The sequence below is a fragment of the Ambystoma mexicanum genome, chromosome 3q (genome assembly GCF_040938575.1).
Source record: "Ambystoma mexicanum isolate Mex_15411 chromosome 3q, UKY_AmexF1_1, whole genome shotgun sequence".
NCBI classification, from domain to species: domain Eukaryota; kingdom Metazoa; phylum Chordata; class Amphibia; order Caudata; family Ambystomatidae; genus Ambystoma; species Ambystoma mexicanum.
Genome location: NC_090926.1, coordinates 1,196,260,374 through 1,196,284,807, shown reverse-complemented (window position 1 = coordinate 1,196,284,807; position 24,434 = coordinate 1,196,260,374). Strand labels below are relative to the sequence as shown.

The window sequence follows — 24,434 nt, the reverse complement described above, 5'->3', positions numbered from 1 at the left end:
CTCAGCAGCTGTGGTGGCTCTACCAACAATGGTGGATACAAATCATCAATTCAAGCGAAAATGCATTGAATATCTATGACATTATCCTCCTCCAGGAGACTTGGCTAACAGAGGCACCCATATGGGATGGTTTTGACGTTTTAATAACACCTGCTTTATAGCAGTCCAGTTGACGGCCCATAGCTGGACTAATGATTGCCCTGAAAAATCAAAAGCTTCACAGCTAAAATATGCAACTCATCGACTCTGTTTATACAGAAAGTAAAGCTAATAAAGACGTGCAGGTTGTGATCATAGTAAACATTTATTGGAGTAAAGCCCAGTTATCACCCAACGCCTTTTTTAATCATCTAGAAACAGTGCTTGACAACCTAGCGATGGAATGTAAGATAAAGTTCATTTTGATTGCAGGTGGTTTAAATCTTCATTTAATAACAAACTTGACTGGTAGATATAAACCAGAAGAAACAAGATGGTGTTCACTAATGAAAGATAGGCAATATGTCATGTTAAATGGTGCCATAGAGGGTGACATCCCTGTACACAATACATGGCATAGAGGCCCGTTAAGAGCAACAATTGATTATATTTTCACAAATCACAAGCTTAAGAATATAGTTCAATCTCTTAACGTAAATCCTAGTGAGAAGAGTGATCACTGGCAAATGTGTCTTTCTTTGAACTGGCCATTGAAGTATAAGAAAAAAGTTAAGATTATTATAATGGGCAAGTCCTAACAAACAATGGTAGAAATCGCTTAAAGTGGACAGTGAAGTCGTTAATTGACTTTGATACCCTGTTAACAGCACAACGAGGAAGGAGCTATGTCTCCTCTATGCACAAATATATCCAAGTTACTTCTGTGATCCAAGACTACACTTACAAACACCTTCATGTGTTTGATCGGGCAGTCAAAGACAAGAAATCAGATTTGAGATGGCAAATTAGACAACTTAAGCATCTTCCATTGTTGGATAGAACAAATCAAACAAACCATTTCAAATCAGTCTTTAAAAACTGGCTTTGCAGTATGAAAGCCTAATGCTACCAGCAGGATAGTGAGCAAATGTTAAATAAGACAGTAACAAAAACATCAGGGGAGATCTGGGGTTTATTGAAAGAAGCAACTTTTAAATCACAACATCTGTTCAGATAAATTCTATCTCAGAGAGATCGCTGTGTGTTTATTACCAGGCTGTCTATCAAACCCTGTTACATGACACTCAAAAAATTCGGGCTGCAGACGAATGGTGTCACACAGTACTGTTTGATCAAGATATCTAAATTGAGCACATCCCGAGCTCATGGCCCCGATGGCCTGAATAATAGTATGTTAAAGAAACATCCAACTTTATGGGCCTCCATTCTCTATAAGATCTTCAGTCAAGTCCTAGTAACAGGAGCGATCCCACAATCATGGGAACAGTCTGTGATAATACCACTCTTTAAAAAGGGAAATAGATTAGACCTTTGCTCCTACAGGCCGATAGCCTCGTAAAAAAATCTTAGAGATCCATTTCAAACAGGCTTTTTAGCTAGCCTAGGCACTAATATTAACCTACTCACCATAAATGCAATCATAGCTAAGCACCATCAAATAAAGCAACCATTGTATATAGCTTTGGTCAACTTCCGTACGGCTTTCGACTCGGTACCAAGGGAATTGCTTTTTTGTAAATTAATTAATCACACTTGTCCATGGCATATATTAAAATGGTTGATCGAATTTCATGAGGACACTGAAATACAATTAAGATTGAATCAAGATGGTTTATTATAAGACCCAATACCAATATCAAGAGGGCTGAAGCAAGGATGCATACTTGCATCAGCCCTCTTCAATTTATATCTGATCTGAGCTTGGGTTTTGCAAATATCACAACAGACTCGCCCAAGCTGGAAGGCCATGTTGTAAAATGGCAGCTTTACGCAGACAATATCTTGCTAATTTCAAAACCTCCTATGGGGTTGAAGAAAATGCTTAAAGTGCTAGAAATCTATGCCTGCGATAATAAAATTAAAATAAATACCAAAAAGACAAAAATAATACAATTTTGTAATCAGAAACAAAGGAACGCTGTCATTATGTGGCAATTAGATCAAATAATGCTCCAAGTGGTTCCAAATTATGCTTACATTGGAATAAGTGTTAGAAATCACCCCAAGGATTTGCCTTATGAAACAAGTATACAGTTGAAATTAAATTAAAGATGATTTCATACAAAAGTGGAAATTAAAGGAGCAGGAGTTCCTGCACGATGCTGATATTACAGAGGAACTACTAATGTATAACCCTGAGAAAGCCAAAAAGAAAAAGTGGGAAAATGATTGGATTCATAATAGAGAACAATGTGCAAAATACAAAACATTTATAGCAAATCCTTTTGCCCTCAAACATTTTGGTATATCAGAAGCATATCTTATGAAATCTCCTGATTCGAACCATTGTGCTGGTCTGCTCCGCCTAAGATTTAACCTGTGTAAAACAAGAGAAATCACTGGAAGGTGGCGTCCTCGTGACCAAATACCTGAAATATGTTGTTACTGTAAAGAAAAAGCGACACCTTGGAACACATTATTGTTGAAAGTGAAAATCTGGCATGTTTAGGATTCAAGTACTTCCGGAAAATGTTTGAGCTCATGGTTACTGTAGATGCTACAACGTTATGGAAGTATTTTTTTCACATACAATCTAAATCATTGGGGTATGCAACTGTAAATGATCTACAAGATTTAAACCTGGGCGAGGAAAAAAGTGCTCAGATTTGAATTCATGAGGTTTATGGATTAAATACAGGTAATTGTATTTAGATTGAAATGTTCTAATTTGTGTGTTGTTTTAAAATGTGTTGTTTTACTATGTACAGCTTTTTTTATTTACTTATTGATTGTTCAACTATATATTAATTTTTTTTAAAAATTATAAAATTGTTCAAAGCCATATAAAACAAAAACAAAAAAACATACTATTTGATTCTATGAACGCAAAGACTCCTTTGAATCTTTCCTGATACAATTTGTCAATGCTTCCTTTCGAGACAGGGAAGTACCATTAGACATTAAGAAAGTAACTATCACACCTATCCCAAAGAAAGCAAATCAAGATCCCACTGATCCTAACAATCTCCGTCCAATAACCAATAGTCAGTTCTTCCTAATAATACTGGACAAAGCATCTGCAACTCAACTCCAAGCTTTAAACTATAGACAGTAAGGCTTTCGTCCATCTCACAGCACAGAGTCTGCTCTCTTGGATCTACAGAACCAAATGATAGAGATTATTGATAAGGGAAAGGCTGGGATGTTGATCCTGTCGGATCTAACAGCGGCATTCGATCTCGTTGACCACGAGATCCTATTACAATACTTACAACAACAAGGGAACTGTTCAGATAAGGCAGTGGAGTGGGTTAAATCTTTCCTATCCAACAGAGTTTCCAAGATTAAATGGGGCAAAGCCACCTCTCCAATTACTCAAATAAAATATGGAGTTCCACAGGGAGCCTCAATATCGCAGCTACTTTTCAACCTGTATATGCTCACTTTGTGCATTCTGTTGGAGACATTAGGGGTCTTTTTTACAAACTACATTGACTACACAAAATTAGTCATCGAGCTAAGTGGCGACTATCAGCAGGACTCTCAAACTCTAGAAAACATCTACAAAGTAATTGGTAATTGGATAAGCCTAAATTGGCTCTGCCTCAATGGCAATAAAACAGAGCTACTTATCTTCGGCTCTTCTCAAGCCAGGGCCAAACTGGTCCCAGCCTATTCCCACTTTACATTGCAAGGCAATATGATCAAAATGCAGTGAAGACCTTAGGAGTCTATATGGAAGCATCAATTAACTCATACTCCCATGTTCAAAATCTCAGAAAAACCTGCAACTATCATTTGAGACTTTTACGCTCTATACGCCCCTATATCAACAACAAAAATGCTGTAACTGTTGCAAGGCCATGATATTGTCTCAACTAGTTTTATTTTTAAATTTGTTTATTGGCATTTAACATTGCGTATTCACACATGCAAGTGTGGCGTCCATTGTAAAATCATTGGCATTTCATAATAAACAAAAAACATTTTTCAAAAGTCAACATAATAACATTAACTGTCTCCTTGTCTTAGTCAATATCACTCAGAATCTAGGTTCTTAGCAGGGTATGGTGCCGGGACGGGGAGTTTTCGTAAGTTCCAAGGGCCCCATTGGGTCTTTAGGGGTCTTCCTCTGGGACATTGTGTTGCTGTAGTTCTATGTAGTCTAGGCCCCATTAGGTCATGGGGGTTTATCGTCTGAGGGGTAGAATATAGTTCTAGTTATTTCCTTCCATGCGTCCAGGGCTTGTCTCGATTAGACTATTGTAATATCTTACTTTGTGGTACGACCAAGTCTAATATCCAAACAAGTCAAGTTATTCAAAATCAAGCTGTTCGCATCGCCATGAATATCTCTAAGAGATCTCACATTACGAACATTAGGAATGATCTACACTGGCTGCCGATACAACAACGTATCAACTTTAAAATTAGCTCCATAATACATTGTTCTCTATACGGAAATGCCTTAAATACTTAGAAAATACTATTATACCATACCATCCTGCGAGAGCCCTCCGTTCATCTGATCTAAATCTATTACAAGGAATAAGATCCAAAAGAACTAGAGGACTAGGAAGATCTTTTCAGAATAAAGCACCAATTTTCTGGAACTCTTTACCTTCATCCATCAGAGGGTTCTCTGACTGGAATTGTTTCAAGAAAACATTAAAAACATTCCTCTTTTGCTAAACTTGCCCACCATCTAAATAACTTCTGAGACCGGACACTTGTCTTGTTACTATGTTTGTATCTTTGTGTTCATGTTTCAGCGCCCGCGGCTTCGGCACTATATAAATAAGTAAATAAAAAATCAGACTTGTCTTTAGGGAAAATGTATACTATATCGGTCAACTGGTACCACTGGTACCACATCGCTCTTTGGAACGCATTCATCATTTCACATTGATTGGCTGCCCTGACCATGAGTAAGGCCGAAGACATCACCCTATTTCCAATAGTGTACAATGATTTCCTTCAACATCTGGATGAATGGTGACGTTTGACACTGGGCTGTGGCTGTATCTTTGCACCGTAAATGTGACCACTGAATCTGGCTTAGTGTGTTCCCTAAGACAGAGAGCGGCTGAATTCATGGACTAATACTTTGTATCAAGCCTTGCCAGGGCTGGTGTCAAGGTGAGGGGTGTCCTCTTCAGTCATTGAAGAGCTTCCCCGATCTCCTCCAGGACAGGGATTAACATCTGACTTTTTTTTACTCCGCTCCTTGCTGAACGAGATGGGTTTTCTTTTCCTCTTCCAGAGCCTGCAGGTTGAAGTGGGATTTCACTTTACCAATCATAGGATAGAATACGCCTATATTGCCTCATGGAACTAAAGAGATGGCAGGAGGGGTCGTATAGTCACCTTATTTAATTTCTCCTTGCAGGATTTTACCCTCCTACGGCAGAAATCATTAATTCTGCTCATAAGGATCGTCTTCCCCTGCTTGAGTCTGAACACCAAAGTTCTATTCTTCAAAGACATCACAATTCTGGAGGTCTGTCGTCGTTATTATCAAAGGCTGTGGTGTGTACTTCTGAGGCAGTGTACCCAACAAGTCTTCTTTTAGCAAGTCCGGGTGTGGCATCCCGACCCCTCTGGGTGTGATTTCATGAGGAGAGACCTCTCTTCTTCCAAGAAAGAATACTCACTTGGATCATATGGGGAGGGACTTAACCACTGACATTGTGGAATTGCCACTAATGTATTATTCTCTTAATTGCTCACACGGTCATAATGGACTACAATGTGTTGAAAGAACTGTGATAGCTCTGGTGGCATAGTTGGAGGTTCCCCCTCTGCCTCAAAGTATGCGTCCGGTTTTCTTCTGAAATATCCCACATCCTCTCATTAGATTCCATGCCTGCGTCTGCCATTTTCAACTCAGGTAGTACAAGCATTTCCTTGACAGGACTGATGATAGTTCCCAATGGTATGATCAGAGCCTTTGTAGGGTCAAATATCATGGCCTGTTAACATTGTTGCTTGGATAATTGAATATGTGTATGGTAATGAGGATATTTCCCTTACTATGCTTGCCCGTCGATGGGCTCATTATGGGAATAGAAAACGCAAGAGAGAGGGGCACTACAAGTGTAACTAAAGTTCACATAGATTACAGAGTAAACATAGGGTTATGAATGTCAAGTGTTTCAATATATAACTTCTGGATCAGCAGGGTCCAGGCCTATGGAGACTCAATCCAACACAAATACCACCCAACCTGTTGCCAACAGGTAACCCTGTTGCATTCTATTCCAGTTTTTACAAATATTAATAAAGGTGACGTACTGGAGTAGGGGACTTAATTACTTTCAATCATACTTTTAATCCTACTTCTCCATTGTGTTCATTACATTCAGAAACACTAAAACATCTGCACTTACCCCTGGGATTCCACACCAAAATGGAGGGACTGCAGTGTTTATGAATATGGTATAACCCCTTTTGCTCGTAGGCCACTTTAATCGAATCCCAGTTCACCGAAAAGAATGTACTGCTTTTCATAGCAAATATGTAGATGGGGTGTGGGTTTAGGTATTTACTAAGACAGGTGGGGGTGTGGGGCCTGCAGGCCTTCTCCCCCCGCATTTAATTGTGTTAGAATGCAGTAAAAAAGAATTCAGTGAAATGGGACTCGATGAAAGTCCTGCAAGGAAATGACATCGATCCTGGAATATGATGCACAATTGTTCAGACACAGGAGAAAACCAAAATGTGATGGATGGAATATGCTTGAGCCCGCACTCTTTACTGCATCTAGCTAACTGAAAGGGTATGCCCAAAAGTGAGGGCTAACATTACTTTAATAAGTGAGTAAAGCTGCACCTTGCCTCACATGCCCAGAAAGGTTCAAATGTACCTACAGTTGCTTGTGTTTTGGACCAGATTGGACATGGCCTATCAAATCGGGCCGGGCTGCTGTCTTTGGTGCTAATCTGAGAACTGATATGCTTAGGGATGGTCACAATATAAACACCACAAACATTAACAAATATTTTCTAAATGCACAGGCAAGCTATGAGACAACGGAATATAATGCTTACCAGAGTGGTTAAACTACTTAAAAATCATTTTTGGCCCAAGCTTGCGTAAAACATTGTCAATGATCACTTCACTTACCTTTCACTTGGATTTCTTGGAATGTCAATTACATGCCAGCTCCAGCTTTCAGGGAAAGAAGTCCGGATCATCACACTCGTGTCGTCATCAAAACCATCTTCCCCCCATTCCTCCTCTTCATCTAGAGACAAAAAAAAGGACTTTACTGGTACTCCAATGCAAAAGCCATACTTTTATCATGCAGCAAATGCTTAATCCATCATATCCATCATGCTCGAATATCCGGTAGGTATTACTTATTAAACACCCAAGGAAATCCTCAAAAATTGCTCAGGCTGCAGGGTTACATTTCACATCTACTCCAATTATTTTATTTTATTTACCGTGCGCATATTCTCGTCCGTTGGGGAACAAACCAGGCAGACTGAACTGCATCTAGGTGCCGGTCTTATAATAAGAAACAAGGTTATAAGAAAGGTGTAGGGAGTTTAGTGAAAAGGGTAGGTTTTTAGTTGTTTTCAAAAAGATAGATACAAATCATGTGCTCTATGGTCCATAGGGAGTGAGTTCCATAGACGTGGACCCAGAACAAATAAGTGTCTGTCACCTCTCTGAACAAAGTGAGGGACTTTAACTATTAGGAGGAGGTGATCAGAAGAGCGTAACAATGGCATTGGACAATAGAGTACCCTTTGTGTGATAAGATACATGGGAGAAAGGTCATGGAGGCACTTAAAAACAAGCCTGATGGTCTTGAAGATGATTATGTGTTGAACAGGAAGCCAATGAAGGGCGTTTCAATGCTAGGAGACAGATGAAAATGTAGGCAGGTGAACCAAAAGTCTCACTGCAGCATTTTTGGCCCGTTGCAGTTGTCCAAGTTGCTTTCCAGAGATTCGTGTTGGGATGGCATTACAATAGTAATGTTTGGAGTTTATTAGTGAACCGACCACTAAGGGCCAGTCTGCCTCAGTGATAATAGAAAGAATAGATTGTAGGAGTCGGTGGCGATAATAGATAGATTTGACTATTTCCCCTACTTGGTGGTTACAGTCCACAGTCCAATCATGCTGCAAACTGGATTGCCAGATGCAATCAAGGTACTTTAACTGGTGGGCGAAGGATGGAGGGAGATCAATAAAAGCAGGGGGCAGGTCGGAAGCTTGACTGCATTACTCCGGACATTCTTAGGGACAAATAAAATAACCTCTGTCTTAGAGGGATTCAGTTGCAGTTTGTTGAATGCCATCCAATTTGTTTACTTCTGTGGTGAAGTCCAAAATACACTGGGAGGAAAGAGACATGTTTTTCACACGCAAATAAATATGCACATCATCTGCAAACTTTGAGAAGATACACATTTGTGGTTAAATATAAATATTATGCCCCATAGTTCTACATTTTCTAAAGGAAATGTATAGGGAAACGCCAGTAGTTATGTACGTAAATAAAGGAATGGTAGAACTCTGCCCATTGAAACTAACACAGGCCTCAAACAGGGATGTGTAACCTTGCCTACTTTATATAAACTTTATGTCTCTGACATGGGGGAGAGATTTCATAATATGAATCATTTTCCTCCCAAGAATGGTGACATACCCATTTGTTGGATGTCATATGCAGATGATACGATTATTATAGATAAAACCCCAATTGAGCTTCAGAGGCTGCTAAATGAACTCAACTGTTATGCTAAAGTAAATAATTTAAGCATTAATGTGAGTAAAACCAAAATATTAATATTTGGGGGGAAAGGAGGGAAGAAGAAAACACGTAAATTTAGCTGGTAAAATGAAAACCGAGACATTGAAGTGGTAAAAACGTATCCATATCTAGGTATGCCAGTTAGGGATAACGCCCTTAGATATCATTATATGGATATTATAGAGAAAAAGGTACAAAAAAAATGGAATGTAATAAGATCCTTTATATCCGCTAGGGGGGCATACTCGATTGAAGGTTTGCTAGAAATATATAAGTTCTGCATAATACCTGGTGCCATGTATGCGTTAGAGACAGCAGCATCTAAGAATACACTGAATCTCGGGAAAATTGAGGGGAAGCTTTGGAGACTGGCTTCCGTCCCAATCACAGTACAGAAATAGTCCTCTTGAACCTCGAAATCCAGATGGATTGCATCAGAGACACAGGAAAACTCTGCATCCTCCTTCTATTGGACTTATCAGAAGCGTTCGATCTAATGGATCATAAGAAACTCTGCTCCACCCTAACTAAAGAGTTCAACTTCTCCACTGACGCTACTACGTGGATTAAATCCTTTCTAGCGGAACGAACATCTAGAGTTTCCATAGGCAAAGAAGCTGCAGACCCGATACCAGTCCCAATTGGTGTACCTCAAGGCTCTTGCCTCTCACCCACACTCTATAACGCATATACTAAGCTTTTCTTCTCAGTCTTAGACGATATGGGTGTCATCTACACCAATTTTGCAGATGACACCCAAATCCTTATCCCACTCTTAGGGAACTATTCCCAAGATACTCTGACTATTAACAAAATCTATGTCATAATTCAAAATTGATGGCACTAAACAGCCTCTGCCTCAACGATGAGAAGACAGAGATTCTCATTGTGGGCCCCCAATCCAAAATAGGTGCTCTTCATCCAGACTACTGTCCTATCAACATAGATGGTACCATGATACCGGTAATGAAACATGTAAAAACTCTAGGAGTCCACTTGGACGCTAACCTCTCAATGACCAAACACATTAGCGCTCTCTCATCTTCTACCTCTTATACCGTTAAACATATTGCCCTGATATAAGCGGCTGCAGCCCGGAGGACGCTGCTTCTGTTTGATAGTTACAACCGGCGCTTAAGTTCCTTCTTTTTCGCCCTACTTCCTGAAGCTCCTCCTTACGGTTCTATTCTGCTTCATCCCGTGCTCAGGTAAACAAACCCTCTTTTGAACTAAGGACTGCCTGTCTGCCTGCTGATTCTGTTACCTTCTTGCTCGCCAGTGTACCGACTGTGGATTGTTATAAGGACTGTCTGCCTGCTAATTTGGTTACCTTCCTGCTCGCTAGTGTACCGACTTTTGGATCGTTATAACGATTGTCTTCCCATTTGGCTCAAGAGTCCAAGGACATTGGTTGTATCGGATTCCGTCCTTTAAAGTGCACTTTGGGGACGCCTTGCAGTTGTGCACCTACCCGGATCTAGTGCGTCCCTCGTTCCGCCCGGGACTAGTTACCCAACTAACATTCCCCGTTTATTATTTTGCACTATCGTTGTTGTTCTGCATCCTGGAGTAAAGGGAACTGTGACTTCCTAGGGGACTATCAGAACATTGTGGTATCAGGCTCCTAGGATTAGGTTGTTCAGGTACTATTCTGTCCTATCCCCATCTATTGATAGTCGCTGTTATTCCAAGTGATTAATTGTATGTTGTTTCTTGCAGCTGGGTCCGTGGCGGCGCGTTTTCTCCCCGCTCTTTCGGGTGATCGGTCCCTCTGTCTGGCTTACATATCAGCAGTGGGTCATATCATCAGAAAGGTCGTTTTTCCCTCATAGAGAGGAGGCTCGGGTGGAGGCTCCAACCCGAGCTCTTCAATCAACGCACAGTCTCGCTGGTTTGGCCTCCTATCTTGTCCACTCCCGTGCGGTGAGTAACAAAAACAGAAGCCATGGAAGAGACGGACCCTTTGGCTGCTCTGGTCCGTTTGGTATCCGACTTACGGTCGGACATGACGGCGGCATACGATGCCCTGCACCACCGTATTGATGGTTTGCAACATTTCCCGCCTCCCCACACACTGGGGATAGACACATCTGGTGCCACTGCTTCTGGTTCCGGTGTCTCTCCGGCCTCCACGTCGGGATTTACAGCAGCCCCTGTTCTCATGGCCACACAGTTTCCATTGGCCCCGCCAGAACGCTTCACTGGCGATCCAAAGCATTATCGGACATTCGTCAATCAATGCAAACTGCACTTCCTTTGCCGCCCCGCAGCCTTTCCCAATTCAACCACAAAGGCGGCGTTTGTCCTCTCACATCTAGGAGGGACGGCTGCAGCCTGGGCCAATCCGTTACTCGAAGCAAATAGCTTCCTATTGTATGACTGTGATGCCCTCATCACCGCCATGAACAGGGTTTTTGATACCCGTTATAAATCCCAAGCTACAGACCTAGAGTTCCTGAACTTACGTCAGGGTACTTCTTCTCTGTTCACTTATCTTACCAGGTTCAATCAACTCGCTGCTGAGACTGACTGGCCCGAAGAAAAGAAGTCAGCAGTGTTCTATAAAGGGTTGTCAGAAGAGTTGAAGGACACCCTAGCAACGGTACCAGTAGTCCCTACCGTATTTGGTGAACTCCTGGACCTGGTATTACAGATTGACGCTAGAAGAGCTGAAAGGAAAGGGGAACGCAAGTCAACTACACCAATACCCCCTCCCTTGGATTCTGTCAGTCTTCCTTCTTCTGTTCCAGAACCTATGCAGGTGGGAGCCGTCCGAGGTCCTTTAACACCTGCACAACGGGAGCACCGGCGATCCCATAATTTATGTATGTATTGTGGATCAGCCGAACATTTGCTAATTGACTGTCCAAAGAGACCCCACAAAAAGGCGGGAAACGCCAGAACCCGGCGATAGACGGAGTCCCTACGCCGGGGGTATACTCTTTGGACTCTCACGGGGTCGCTTTTGCCCCGGTCAGCCTGCCGGTAGTCTTTACCGTGACCCCTGACACTTCATTTTCATCCCTTGCCATTATTGATTCTGGGGCCACCGGTAATTATATGGACTACGAATATGCTGTAAAAAACAACGTACCAGTCCTGTCTAAAGCTCAACCCGAAACTGTACATGCAGTTGACGGTACATCCTTGATCTCCGGTCTGGTGACCCAAAACACGTCTCTGCTCCGGATGCAGACAGAGGACGGGCATGTGGAAACCTTATCGTTTGACTTGATCAAAGCTCCCCAGTTTCGGGTCATATTGGGAATCCCTTGGCTACGACACCATAATCCCTCTATTGACTGGGCAAACAGGGTGGTTCAGTTCCCTTCCTCCGTGTGCAATGAAAAATGTTTTCAGAACAGAAGTGTGTATTCAACACTACCGAGGTTGAATTCCTCGGTTACAACCTTACCAACCAAGGCATCAGAATGAGTCGTTCCAAAGTTAAGGCGGTACTTGAATGGCCTGTCCCTACCTCAATTAAAGCCTTGCAGTCCTTTCTGGGATTTGCTAATTTCTATAGGCGTTTTATCCACTCTTTTTCATCCATTTCAGCCCCCCTCACTGCTCTGACAAGCTCTAAGAAACCATATCGATGGGATGAGGAGGCGCAGAACGCCTTTGAGGCTTTGAAAGCTGCGTTCTCCACCGCTCCGGTCTTACAACATCCTAATCCTCATTTACCCTTTCTAGTGGAGGCTGATGCTTCTGGTTCCGCCATTGGGGCGGTTCTGTCTCAGCGTTGTCCTGACTCCGGGGAGATCCATCCAGTCGCCTATTATTCTAGAAAACTAACCCAATACGAACGCAACTACCCCATCACTGAAAGAGAACTCTTGGCCATTAAGGACGCCTTCTCAGAATGGAGGCACCATTTACTGGGTGCACGTCATCTGGTCACGGTCTTCTCTGACCATCGGAGTCTCCTGGCGTTTAAATCCATGAAATGCCTCACTGCTCGTCAGGCCCGCTGGCATCTCTTCTTTTCCCAGTTCAACTTCACCATTACCTTCCGGCCGGCTCGACTCAACACATGTGCCGACGCATTATCGCGTCTGAATCACAACCCGAGCAATTCTGCATCAGACCATTCTCTATTGTTACCTTGTAGGGTGGTTTGTGGTTGCACACCCCAGCCTTCGCTTCGCTCCCTGGTCTCAGAATGGGTTTCCTCACATGCAGAGGAATGCATGGCCCTCAATCTCGATGTAGTACAGGGATTGCCATACATTCAGGGTCGTTTATACTTGCCACCTGGGGAAGCACGCCTCCGTGCCCTGGAATGGTCTCATGACTCATTAATAGCGGCCCACCCGGGTCAACAAAAAACTCTGGACTCTTTGCGTCGCTGGGCGTGGTGGCCCTCTATGTCTAGGGATGTGGTTGACTATCTGGCCGCTTGTTCTGTGTGTGCCCAATGCAAAATATCCCGTTCCAAACCAGTGGGGTTATTGCAACCACTTCCGGTGCCGCACAAGCCGTGGTATATGGTCTCCATGGACTTCATAGTGGATCTGCCTCCAGTGGATGGTTTTGATACTATCTGGGTGGTCATTGACTATTTCACCAAAATGGCACTCTTTATTCCTTGTATGGGTCTGCCTTCAGCACCAGTTTTGGCATCTATGTTCCTCAAGCACATCTTCCGTTTCTTTGGTCTACCATCCATCGTGGTGTCAGATCGCGGCCCACAGTTTACCTCGCGTTTTTGGAGAGCCTTAACTGTATCTTTACACATTGACGATCGGTACAGTACTGCCTATCACCCCCAGACGGACGGGCAGACTGAGAGAGTCAACGCTACTCTAGAGCAGTTCCTCCGTTGTCTGTGCTTACGCTTTCAGTCTTCCTGGTAGACGATGTTGCCGCCAGCTGAATTTGCCTATAATAATTCTTTGCACTCGGCTTCTGGGGTGTCACCTTTCTATGCATTGTATGGGCAGCATCCACGGTCGTTGCCCTTGGATCCTTCTGTTCCCTTGGACAATCCAGCGGCTCAGGCATGCGTTCGGGACATCAAATCCGTCCACATGGCAGTTCGTTTGCATCTCCTCACTGCCCAGAATAGGGCCAAGAAGTATGCTGACCGGCGTCGGAGTCCTGCGCCGACATACAAGGTGGGCATGAAGGTCTGGCTATCTACGCGCAACCTGAAAATTCCTGGTAAACGCATGCTTTTGCCCAAATTTGTGGGTCCCTATTCTGTCACTGATGTGGTTAGTCCTGTGGCGGTGCGACTTTCTCTGCCCGCCTCATGGAAATTGCATCCTGTCTTTCATGTATGTCTCCTTAAGCCCTGTCCTCCTGCTACTCGTTTGCCACTCCGCCCCCCTCCCGTGCGGGTGCATGGCGATGTTGAATACGAAGTGGCGGATATCCTGGACTTCCGACTACGCAGGGGTCGTCCGTTTTACCTGGTTGACTGGAAGGTCTACGGTCCTGAAGACAGATCTTGGGAACCGCTGCATAATATCCATTCTCCTAGACTCCTACGCCGCTTCCATGCGCGCAGGGGGTGGGCGCCGCCTTTGGGGGCGGATGCTGTCACACCTCGGCTCCGTTCCACACTACGACACCGTGCTCCATACCTACCTCAGGGCTGGCTGCGGAAAAGGACATTCGACAAAACTATTGCGCTGCGCCATTCTCTTCGGCATTCTGCAGCGCCATTCCTGATGAAGTGGAAAATGCCCTGGAGGCTAACGACTACTGCAACAGCCAGACGGTTCCGAACTACGATTCCCATGAAACCTAAGGGAATTCGTAGTCCTTAACATCACGTGATCTCCACTCACTTGGCTCCACCTCCTCATTGATATAAGCGGCTGCAGCCCGGAGGACGCTGCTTCTGTTTGATAGTTACAACCGGCGCTTAAGTTCCTTCTTTTTCGCCCTACTTCCTGAAGCTCCTCCTTACGGTTCTATTCTGCTTCATCCCGTGCTCAGGTAAACAAACCCTCTTTTGAACTAAGGACTGCCTGTCTGCCTGCTGATTCTGTTACCTTCTTGCTCGCCAGTGTACCGACTGTGGATTGTTATAAGGACTGTCTGCTTGCTAATTTGGTTACCTTCCTGCTCGCTAGTGTACCGACTTTTGGATCGTTATAACGATTGTCTTCCCATTTGGCTCAAGAGTCCAAGGACATTGGTTGTATCGGATTCCGTCCTTTAAAGTGCACTTTGGGGACGCCTTGCAGTTGTGCACCTACCCGGATCTAGTGCGTCCCTCGTTCCGCCCGGGACTAGTTACCCAACTAACATTCCCCGTTTATTATTTTGCACTATCGTTGTTGTTCTGCATCCTGGAGTAAAGGGAACTGTGACTTCCTAGGGGACTATCAGAACATTGTGGTATCAGGCTCCTAGGATTAGGTTGTTCAGGTACTATTCTGTCCTATCCCCATCTATTGATAGTCGCTGTTATTCCAAGTGATTAATTGTATGTTGTTTCTTGCAGCTGGGTCCGTGGCGGCGCGTTTTCTCCCCGCTCTTTCGGGTGATCGGTCCCTCTGTCTGGCTTACATATCAGCAGTGGGTCATATCATCAGAAAGGTTGTTTTTCCCTCATAGAGAGGAGGCTCGGGTGGAGGCTCCAACCCGAGCTCTTCAATCAACGCACAGTCTCGCTGGTTTGGCCTCCTATCTTGTCCACTCCCGTGCGGTGAGTAACAATTGGGGGGGGGGGGGGTGAAAGATTGGAGGAGATGCATGGCGGATTACAAAACGTTTTAATAACATCAAAAAGGTCTTTAGGCCTGTTGAACGTGCGATTAATATGATTGTAGAGGAAACTAGTTTAGCAGAAATAATTGAATTTTTATAGATTGAGAGAGCAGTTCTTGCTGCATGAAAAGAAACACAAAACCTTTATGCATATAATGGTTCATAAAAGGACCTAAACCATTTGCAGATCCCCGCACTTTTCACCACTGGGTTTGCATCCTTATTCTCTATACTTTCATTCATACATCTAAGCTTATTAGCTAACAATTTCCCACTTCTATCACCAACCTCCCAATATTTCTGCTTTACAAAGAAAACCCTCCTTTCAACCTGCATATTAATTTTGTTTTCCAAAGTATCTTCCCCCTCTTTATTTCAATGTGGCCCTTATTAGATTTGGATAGTGCATAAATACCTCTGTTGTAAAACCCTGAGCTCATTCTCCAATTATTTAAATTCTGCCAACTCATTTATCTTGATGCGAGACGTTTGACTAATTAGTTTGAATCTAAGCAGATACAATCATCAGAAATGCTATTACGTTAAGTAATGCATGTCTTCTGATTCTTGTTCATCTGCTTAGAATCACATGCTGTGCATAGACTAGCGAGCAGTACCCGGAGTTGGAGGTGGGTTGTGAGAAGGAACAGTAGAAAAAAGATGTCTTAATACTGCTTGTCCCACCTGAGAATCAGACCTAGAATGAGTGTTTAGGCAATAGTGTTTTGTAAAGGTGTGTACAGAACTCCAGGTTGCCGCTTTGCAAATGCACTCAAGGGGAACATTTGCAATTAATGCTATGGATGCCCCGGTGCCTCGAGTAGAATGTGCTCTAGGCTTGAAGGGCAGTTCTCTCTTAGCAAGAGTGTAACATAGTTTGATGCATTTCACAATCCACCACCTTGAGATAGCTGATTTAGAGACAGGATCCCCTTCTCTATCAGCTGCCACTGAAACGAAGAATTGTTTTGTCTTCCTCAGTGGTTTAGTTCTTTCCAGGTAGAACATGACTGTCCTGCGCACATCTAGTGTGTGTAGGCTTCTTACGGCTATGTTAGTAGGGTTCTGGAAGAAAGTTGGTAATTTGATTGATTGTTTCATATGGAACATTGAGATAAATTTAGGCGCAACCCAGGGATGTGTGCGCAGAACTACCTTATCTTTGTGGACTGTAACAAAGGGGTCTAGAACAGAAAGAGCCTGTAGTTCGCTAACCCTTGTGATAGAAGTGATAGTCACTACGAATGCTGTCTTATAAATCAGGTCTTTCAGACTTGCTTTATGCATAGGCTCAAAGGGAGCTCCCATGAGCCTGGTCAAAACCACATTCAGATCCCATCCAGGGGCTGGGTGAGAAATGGGAGGATAAATCCTCTTAACCCCTTCCATAAAGGCTTTAATCACCGGTATTTTCCACCACAACACCTTTTGTTGTGATGTGGTGTAGGCTGACAGTGCAGCCAGATGAACCTTTAGGGAATTGAAGACTAACCCAGTGTCCAACAGATGGGTTAGATACAGCACAATGTGTGTGGGTGAGCAATCAATGGGATTGACGCCCTTGCAATTGCACCAGATGACAAAACGTTTCCATTTGCTGGCATAGCAATAACGTGTATTCGGTTTTCTCACTTCCCCGAGTATGTCCATGCACCTCTGAGGGAGTTGCAGGTGTCCAAACTCTATGACCTCAGGAGCCAAGCTGCTAAGTTCAGAGTTTGTGGGCATGGGTGTAGGGTCTCCCCCCTGTCCTGAGACATGTTGCATGGGCAGGGTAGTTTCACTGTTGGGGAGAGGGACATTTCCATCAGGTGAGCGAACCAGGGTTGGCGGGCCCACATGGGGGCCACCAGTATCATGGTAACTGGTTCCTGGTGCATCTTGTGCACTATCTTGTTGAGAAGGGGAGTCGGGGAAAAGCGCAGACAAATTTCCCTGACCATGTTATCCAGAGACCGTTCCCCTTGGATCGGTTCTGGGGGTATCTGGAGGTGTAGTCTTGGCATTGGGCGTTCTCCTGAGTTGCGAACAAGTCAATATATGGGAAGCCCCATTCTGCGAAGACGTTGGACACAAAGGGCCTCAAATTCCGGCAGGTTACCGCCGGACTCCTATTACCATTCCACCTCCGTGATTCCTGGAATTACCGGGGCATTAAGGCCCCCGTGGACCCGGGAATTCCGGAGCCGGAAATTTGGTAAATCCCCATTCCCATTGAGTCCCATAGGACTCAATGGGAATGGGGAAGTGGAAACACCGGCACCATCTCGTGATGGTGCCGGTGTTTCCACGTCCGCCTGCAGGCGGGTGGTGTTAAACCCGACAGGTCAGATCGTGCGGGAATGACCCTTCCGCCTGCAGTACTCGAGATCACCCGGTATGGAAACAACGGTGGCGGCGGATTTACCGCAACCATTATTTCCATACCGTGTGACTCATAATGAGGCCCAATATCTTTGTGTAGTCACCATTCGTATTCTTCTGGCAGAGGAAAATCTCTGCTGAGTACGTCTGCCAGAAGATTGAGTTGCCCTGGAACATGTTGGGACAACAAAAACATCTTGTGTTTGAGAGCCCATATCCAAATGCTTTGGGACAGCTTGGATAGCCCTGGAGATTGAGTGCCCCCCTGTTTGTTCAGGTAATACATTGCTGTAGTGCTGTCCGTTAGAATCAGCACTGTCTTCCCTTGCAGTTGCAATTGAAAGGCTTCCAAAGCCTTGAACACCGCTAATAGCTCGAGTAGGTTTATATGGTGGAGCTACTTGCGGGGACCAAACTCTGTGTGCTGTCTGTTGAAGCATATGAGCTCCCCACCATGTGAGATGCGTCTGTCGTGAGAGTGGCTTCCACTGCAGGGGTGGTGAAGGTCTTCCCCTTCAAGAGGTTTTCTCTTGACCACCACTGCAACGAGAGAACGAGGGCTGGCGAGACAACTACCAGATCTTCCCATTGTCCGCTGGCCTGACACCACTGGCTTTTGAGCCACTCTTGCATGGGACGCATGCCCAGCAGCGCGTGGGGGACCAAGTATATGCATGATGCCATCATTCCTAGCAAGCGCATGGCTTTGCGCACCGTCACTTCCCGACTGGCTACATATTGAGGGATCTGAAAAAGCATGTTCTGAACCCTCTCGTTGGAGGAGAAGACGAGACCGCCCTTCGTCCGAATTAGAGCTCCCAGAAATTGTTTTATTTGACTGGGGACTAAACTGGATTTCTTTTCGTTGATTGAGAATCCCAGACTGAAGAGGAGATCTACTGTTTTTTGGGTGTTCGAATAACAAGCGTCAAACGAGTCCCCCGTAATGAGCCAGTTGTCGAGGTAAGGGTAAACTGGGACTCTGCCGCCACTGCCAGGACTTTGGTAAACACCCTCGGCACGAGGCGATGCCGAATGGGAGTACCTTGAATTGGTAATGCCTGTCCTGGATCATGAACCTTAGATATTTCCTGTGCGCTGGCAACATTGAAATATGAAAGTATGCATCTTTCATGTCCAATGTTGCCATGTAGTCCCCTTGTTTCAGCAATGGGATCACCTCCTGCAGTGTTACCATGCAAAACTTCTGGGGTTTTATAAACTTGTTCGCTGGGCGCAGGTCTAGAACAGGACGCATGGTGAGATCCTTTTTGGGTACAAGGAAGTACACTGAATAAATACCCTCATTTACCTGAAGAATAGGGACAGCTTCTATGGCGTCCTTTCCCAGCAGTGCTTCCACCTCTTGATTCAGGATCTCCAGATGGTCTGGTGAAAGGCGCTGTGAGCGCGGCGGTCTGAATTGTGGAGGTCGGGCGAATTCCATGCAGTAACCGTGGGCGACCGTCTTTATGACCCACTGGTCTGAAGTAAGTAGATGTGGATTTGGTGGTCATTTCTGACAAGAGGCTGTGGCTCCTCTGGGATTGGGGCCTCTACCTCTGCATTTGCCACGTTTCTGCTGTGTTTCCAGAAGTTTGTCCTGAGTTGACGTTTCCTGTGCCGTAGTTGTTTTGACCAGCACGGGCTTGCCCTCGAAAGGAACGCCGAGAGTTATTACCCCTCTGTGTGAAAGGTTTCTGTGTGATCTGTTGCAGAGACTTCAAAGTCTCATGCTCCTTCTTGGCTGTTTCCAAAGCCTCATCCACCGCATTCCCGAAGAGGTTAAACTCCTCAATGGGTTTATTGATGAGGGAGGCTTGAGTTTCCGGTTGAAAACCTGAGGTCCGCAGCCAAGAGTGTCTTTTCAGTAGGGCCCCCTGGGCCAGAGACCTGCCTGCAGTTTCCGCAGTGTCCAGGGTGTTCTTGATCACATGCTGATTAACTTGTCTTCCCTCCATTACAATGGAGAGAATCTTTGATTTGGCGGGTTCAGGAACCTCTTAGCGGCCGCTGACTGACACGTTTGTCAAGGGCATACAGTCGCTTAGATTCCTTGTCCAGCGGTGATTCCCCCATGACAAGGGGTCCCCCTGCCCTTTTTCGAGTGGTAGTCACTACCAATTAATCTGGGATGGCGTGCCCTTTGATGTATAAAGGGTTGGAAGGGGAAGTGCGAAATAACTTTTTGACTCTTGTGTTCACTGCCCGGGTTTGAGCTGGTTATACCAATGAGGATGAGGGGGCCACCCTTCTCTTAACAGAGTTAAGGAGGGGGATGGCCTGTCTCGATGGAGGTTTCTCCTTAAGGATATCCTCTATAAAATCCTGCTCAGGCACCGCATCTTGAGTGGAAATTTTAAAGTATTCCGCTGCTTTTTTCAACATGGAGTTGAATGACATTTGGTCATCTACAGGAAAGGCCTAGCGAGCCGGGGTGGATGGAGGAGAATCCAGGCACAAAACATCAGAGTCCTGATCTTGCTGTGTCCATGGATCCTGACCTTCCTGCTGGGTTTCCTCCTAGTTGTCCGTAGTATCCTGTTGTTCTTCCTCATAACTTTGTAGAAATGAAGCTTCTTCTTCTTCATTATAAATATCCCTATATGTGTCCATGGGGACAATGTCTTCCTGCTGAAAAGCACGAGACTGATCTTCTTGAATTTGGAGGTTAGGGTCTACCCGAGCCCTTTTCGGGGGAGGATGATCAGAAAAACTTAGGGTGTCGGAAAGAGGCTCTTGACTATCTTCGTAAGCGTCGTAAGAATCGGGATCCCAATCTGCCTCTGAAACCTTTTCCACGGCTTGTCCCATAACTTTAGGCAGAACTGGGGTAAGACCAACCGCCGCCGTAATTCTTTCGATGCTGCTTTCGATAGTCACCGAATCGGCATGAGACAGTGGCTCTGATGGTTTATCAGTAGGTGTACTACCTTCCACGGTGCTAGAAGGCCTAGCGGTTGGTTTTCCGGGTAGAGGCCTAGCCGAAGTTTTCGGGCCTACAGCGGTCTTTGAGACCGTCGAAGTGTCAGATTTCCGCGGTGTAGGCGTTGTGTGCTTAGTGCGATACGCTTGTATGCCCCTGTCGCCAGGTGTTGTCCCTGTAGCGAGACCAGAGTCAGGCCTTGAAGGTTCGGGGACGGGCGTGGCGGACCTAGAAGCGTCTGCCTCAAGGTCTATAACATCCGCAATGGATGTTTGGCCATCCAAAGTACCCCCGTCCCTCTCAGCGGGTGTGGCGGTGGGGGAAGGGCGTTCCACTCGCGACATACCGTATGCGGCCCACCGCTTTACACAGTGCTCCTTAAGGGTCTTAGGTCGAAGGAGTTTGCAGGCCGCACACCGCTTCTCGTTGTGCTCTAGGGGGAGACAGGCGTTACACGTCCTGTGTTCGTCCTTCCAGAGATATCTAACCCTACAGTTAGGGCAGAATCTAAAAGGAGTCCTTTCCATAGCTAAAGGGAAGGATGACCAGACCAAAAGGGAAAATAGGGGAAAGGAGGAAAGACATACCGACAATATGGCCATCCCGACCCCACTCTCCCTACTGTATAGGCCCGCCAAAAGGCCCGACCACGTGGAAAATCCGGCCGCCAGATCTTAGGCGCCAAAATCCACAGCCGTAGACGAATACCCCATAGTCTTTGTCGAAGATGTTCTTGTGGCCAAAGTGACTTAATGGGGAATAACCAACAATTCGGTAAAGATAAACATTGTCTCTAGTAAGAGCTCTGCTATAGGGCGACCAGTTATCTGGGCGGAAAAAACAATCTGAAGGACCTCGGCGCGTGAGGGATTTTGGCTACATTACACGTCACGATAGGGATAGTGTTACAGACGCGCCTATGCCGACGTCCCCTTTCGGTTCCCGAAAGAAAAGATGCAATACTCTGCGGTTACCACTGGATGTCGGACCATATGCACAGCATGTGATTCTAAGCAGATTAACAAGCATCAGAAACAGTGTTTTACCCTCATTGGCTACCGCCTATATACATACTACTAGTCGCCTATAGTTCCTTCACAGATTGGACACATCCTAATCTACTCCTACCCTCTAACACGTGGCCCCCTTATACCATCACTTTGGTTCCCAGCTACTGGATTGGCGACTTTACCTAGAATGTTAGCCACCCCATCAGCCTAGTCACATGGTGTGCACCTGGTCGTTAGCATGAGCTAAGTGGACAGTTCCAAGGTCAAATTGGCCTTATGAAATATAGTGCGTTCCTCTTGATATAAGACATGCAGGCGCCCCAGCCATGCCTCCCCAGCTCCGGACTAGATTTGTTGGCATCACCTCTTGCTCTTCATATCACAAATCACAGGATGTTCTGCTCCTTGCTCCCCCCTAATCAGATGTCCACCCGCGGCACACATCCTTGCTCTCAATTGACCCAATTGTGATGGATTTATGTACTCTATTTTCCAGCCGCCTGACAGTTCAAATAAGATGGCCGCTAGTGTCCTAAATCTAAACCGAGCATGTTGGCAGCTCCAAACCTGATTTGCATATGGTCTTTCCCCTTCTGTAATGGCTTGGCAGGCGAAGAACGATGGTCTGGAGGGTTGCCCAGAGCAATGCCAGAGGTTAAGATTCATTCTAAACCTTCCAGCCATCACCTCTTTTGTTTTGCTAAATTCCCCCCGAGTGGGACGGGTATGCCCAGACGTGGGTCCCGTGCCTGCTGGGCTCAGAGACCCAAGCTACTCCTCACTGATGACGCCCAACAAGGCTGAAACATGTCTGGGGATGCTTGTGGTCTCGTGCAGAAGGGATGTGACCTAGCAGTTCGGCCTGGACTACCCCTTTGGGGGTGGGGCCAAGCCTGATTTGCATATGGTCTTTCCCCTTCTTTAATGGCTTGGCATGAGAAGAACGATGGTCTGGAGGGTTGCCCAGAGCAATGCCAGAGGTTAAGATTCATTCTAAACCTTCCAGCCATCACCTCTTTTGTTTTGCTAATGTCCCCCCGAGTGGGACGGGTATGCCCAGACGTGGGTCCCGTGCTTGCTGGGCCTAGAGACCCAAGCTACTCCTCACTGATGATGCCCAACAAGGCTGAAACATGTCTGGGGTGCTTGTGGTCTCTTACAGAATGGATGTGACCGAGCAGTTCGGGCTGGACTACCCCTTTGGGGGTGGGGCCAAGCCTGATTTGCATATGGTCTTTCCCCTTCTGTAATGGCTTGGCAGGCGAAGAACCAAGTTCTGGAGGGTTGCCCAGAGCAATGCCAGAGGTTAAGATTCATTCTAAACCTTCCAGCCATCACCTCTTTTGTTTTGCTAATGTCCCCCCGATTGGGACGGGTATGCCCAGACGTGGGGACCGTGCCTGCTGGGCCTAGAGAACCAAGCTACTCCTCACTGATGATGCCCAACAAGGCTGAAACATGTCTGTGGATGCTTGTGTACTCGTGCAAAAGGGATGTGACCTAGCAGTTCGGGCTGAACTACCCCTTTGGGGGTGGGGCCAAGCTTGATTTGCATATGGTCTTTCCCCTTCTGTAATGGGTTGGCAGGCGAAGAACGATGGTCTGGAGGGTTGCCCAGAGCAATGCCAGTGGTTAAGATTCATTCTAAACCTTCCAGCCATCACCTCTTTTGTTTTCCTAAGCTCCAAACCTCTAACCTGGCTCCTATAGATTTGTCCTTCGGGAATGGCGCAGCCCTACCCTCGCTCTGCCGGTCACATTCCATTCTGGTTCCACAGACCTACAGCCTGATACAATGAAACAATGGCACTATTCTCAGCTTCACTTCTGGGGATTGGAAAAGGGAAAATTATTCAAACTATTCATTATGGCACGCTGCTACACCACCAACAGCGCATACAAAATGCTAGGCTTTACTTCCAGTATGGCGATACTTCAGTATTTTCCGCACCCCGGCCTCGTGTCTACATCATCATCATTACACATTATACTTCACTACTGCTACCCAATTTCACCCATTCCCTATACCTCGGCCTACCTAAGCCTCTATAACCCATTCTCACTCAGTCCTACTCCGCCTTCGAATGCCTCATCTGCCGGCGTGGTGTCTCTCCTATCCTCTCGCTGACTCTGCCCACAATCTACAGGCCACCTGGCCCGGTCTCCCTCTTCTTGTTAGAGTGGTCTGACCTCACCTCTTCTCTCCTGGCCTCCACCTCCAAGCCACTTCTCCTTCTCAGAGACATCAATATTCACCTTGACTCCCCTGATGCAGTCTCTGGACTCTTCTGCAACCCCTGTGACATTCTTTCCCTTTCTATTCTTCCCTCTGGTACGACGCACGCAGCCGGACCCACCTTGGATGCTCTCATCTCTGCTGACATCCACATCTCCAACCCTCTCTCTACTGCTCTCTCATGGTCTGATCATAATCTCCTGTCCTCTCACTTCGGTCTCCTGGGTCCCCCGGCTAAGGCCCTGACTGCACTGCCAGTCTCCTTCTCCGTCATTCGACCTATGAAGCAAGTGTTAGTTGCTGC

General features: G+C 45.7%; 1 protein-coding gene across 2 annotated transcripts in view; it reads right to left on the bottom strand.

Moving 5' to 3' along the window:
* Positions 1 to 24,434, bottom strand: part of LOC138447740 (complement C3-like) — a 2,843,165-nt gene that overhangs the window by 1,989,621 nt on the left and 829,110 nt on the right. For both annotated transcript variants that reach the window (XM_069604045.1, XM_069604046.1), the window contains exon 18: positions 7,225 to 7,345. In XM_069604045.1, coding sequence (XP_069460146.1) covers positions 7,225 to 7,345 — 121 coding nt within the window. The remainder of the gene's footprint in view (positions 1 to 7,224; positions 7,346 to 24,434) is intronic.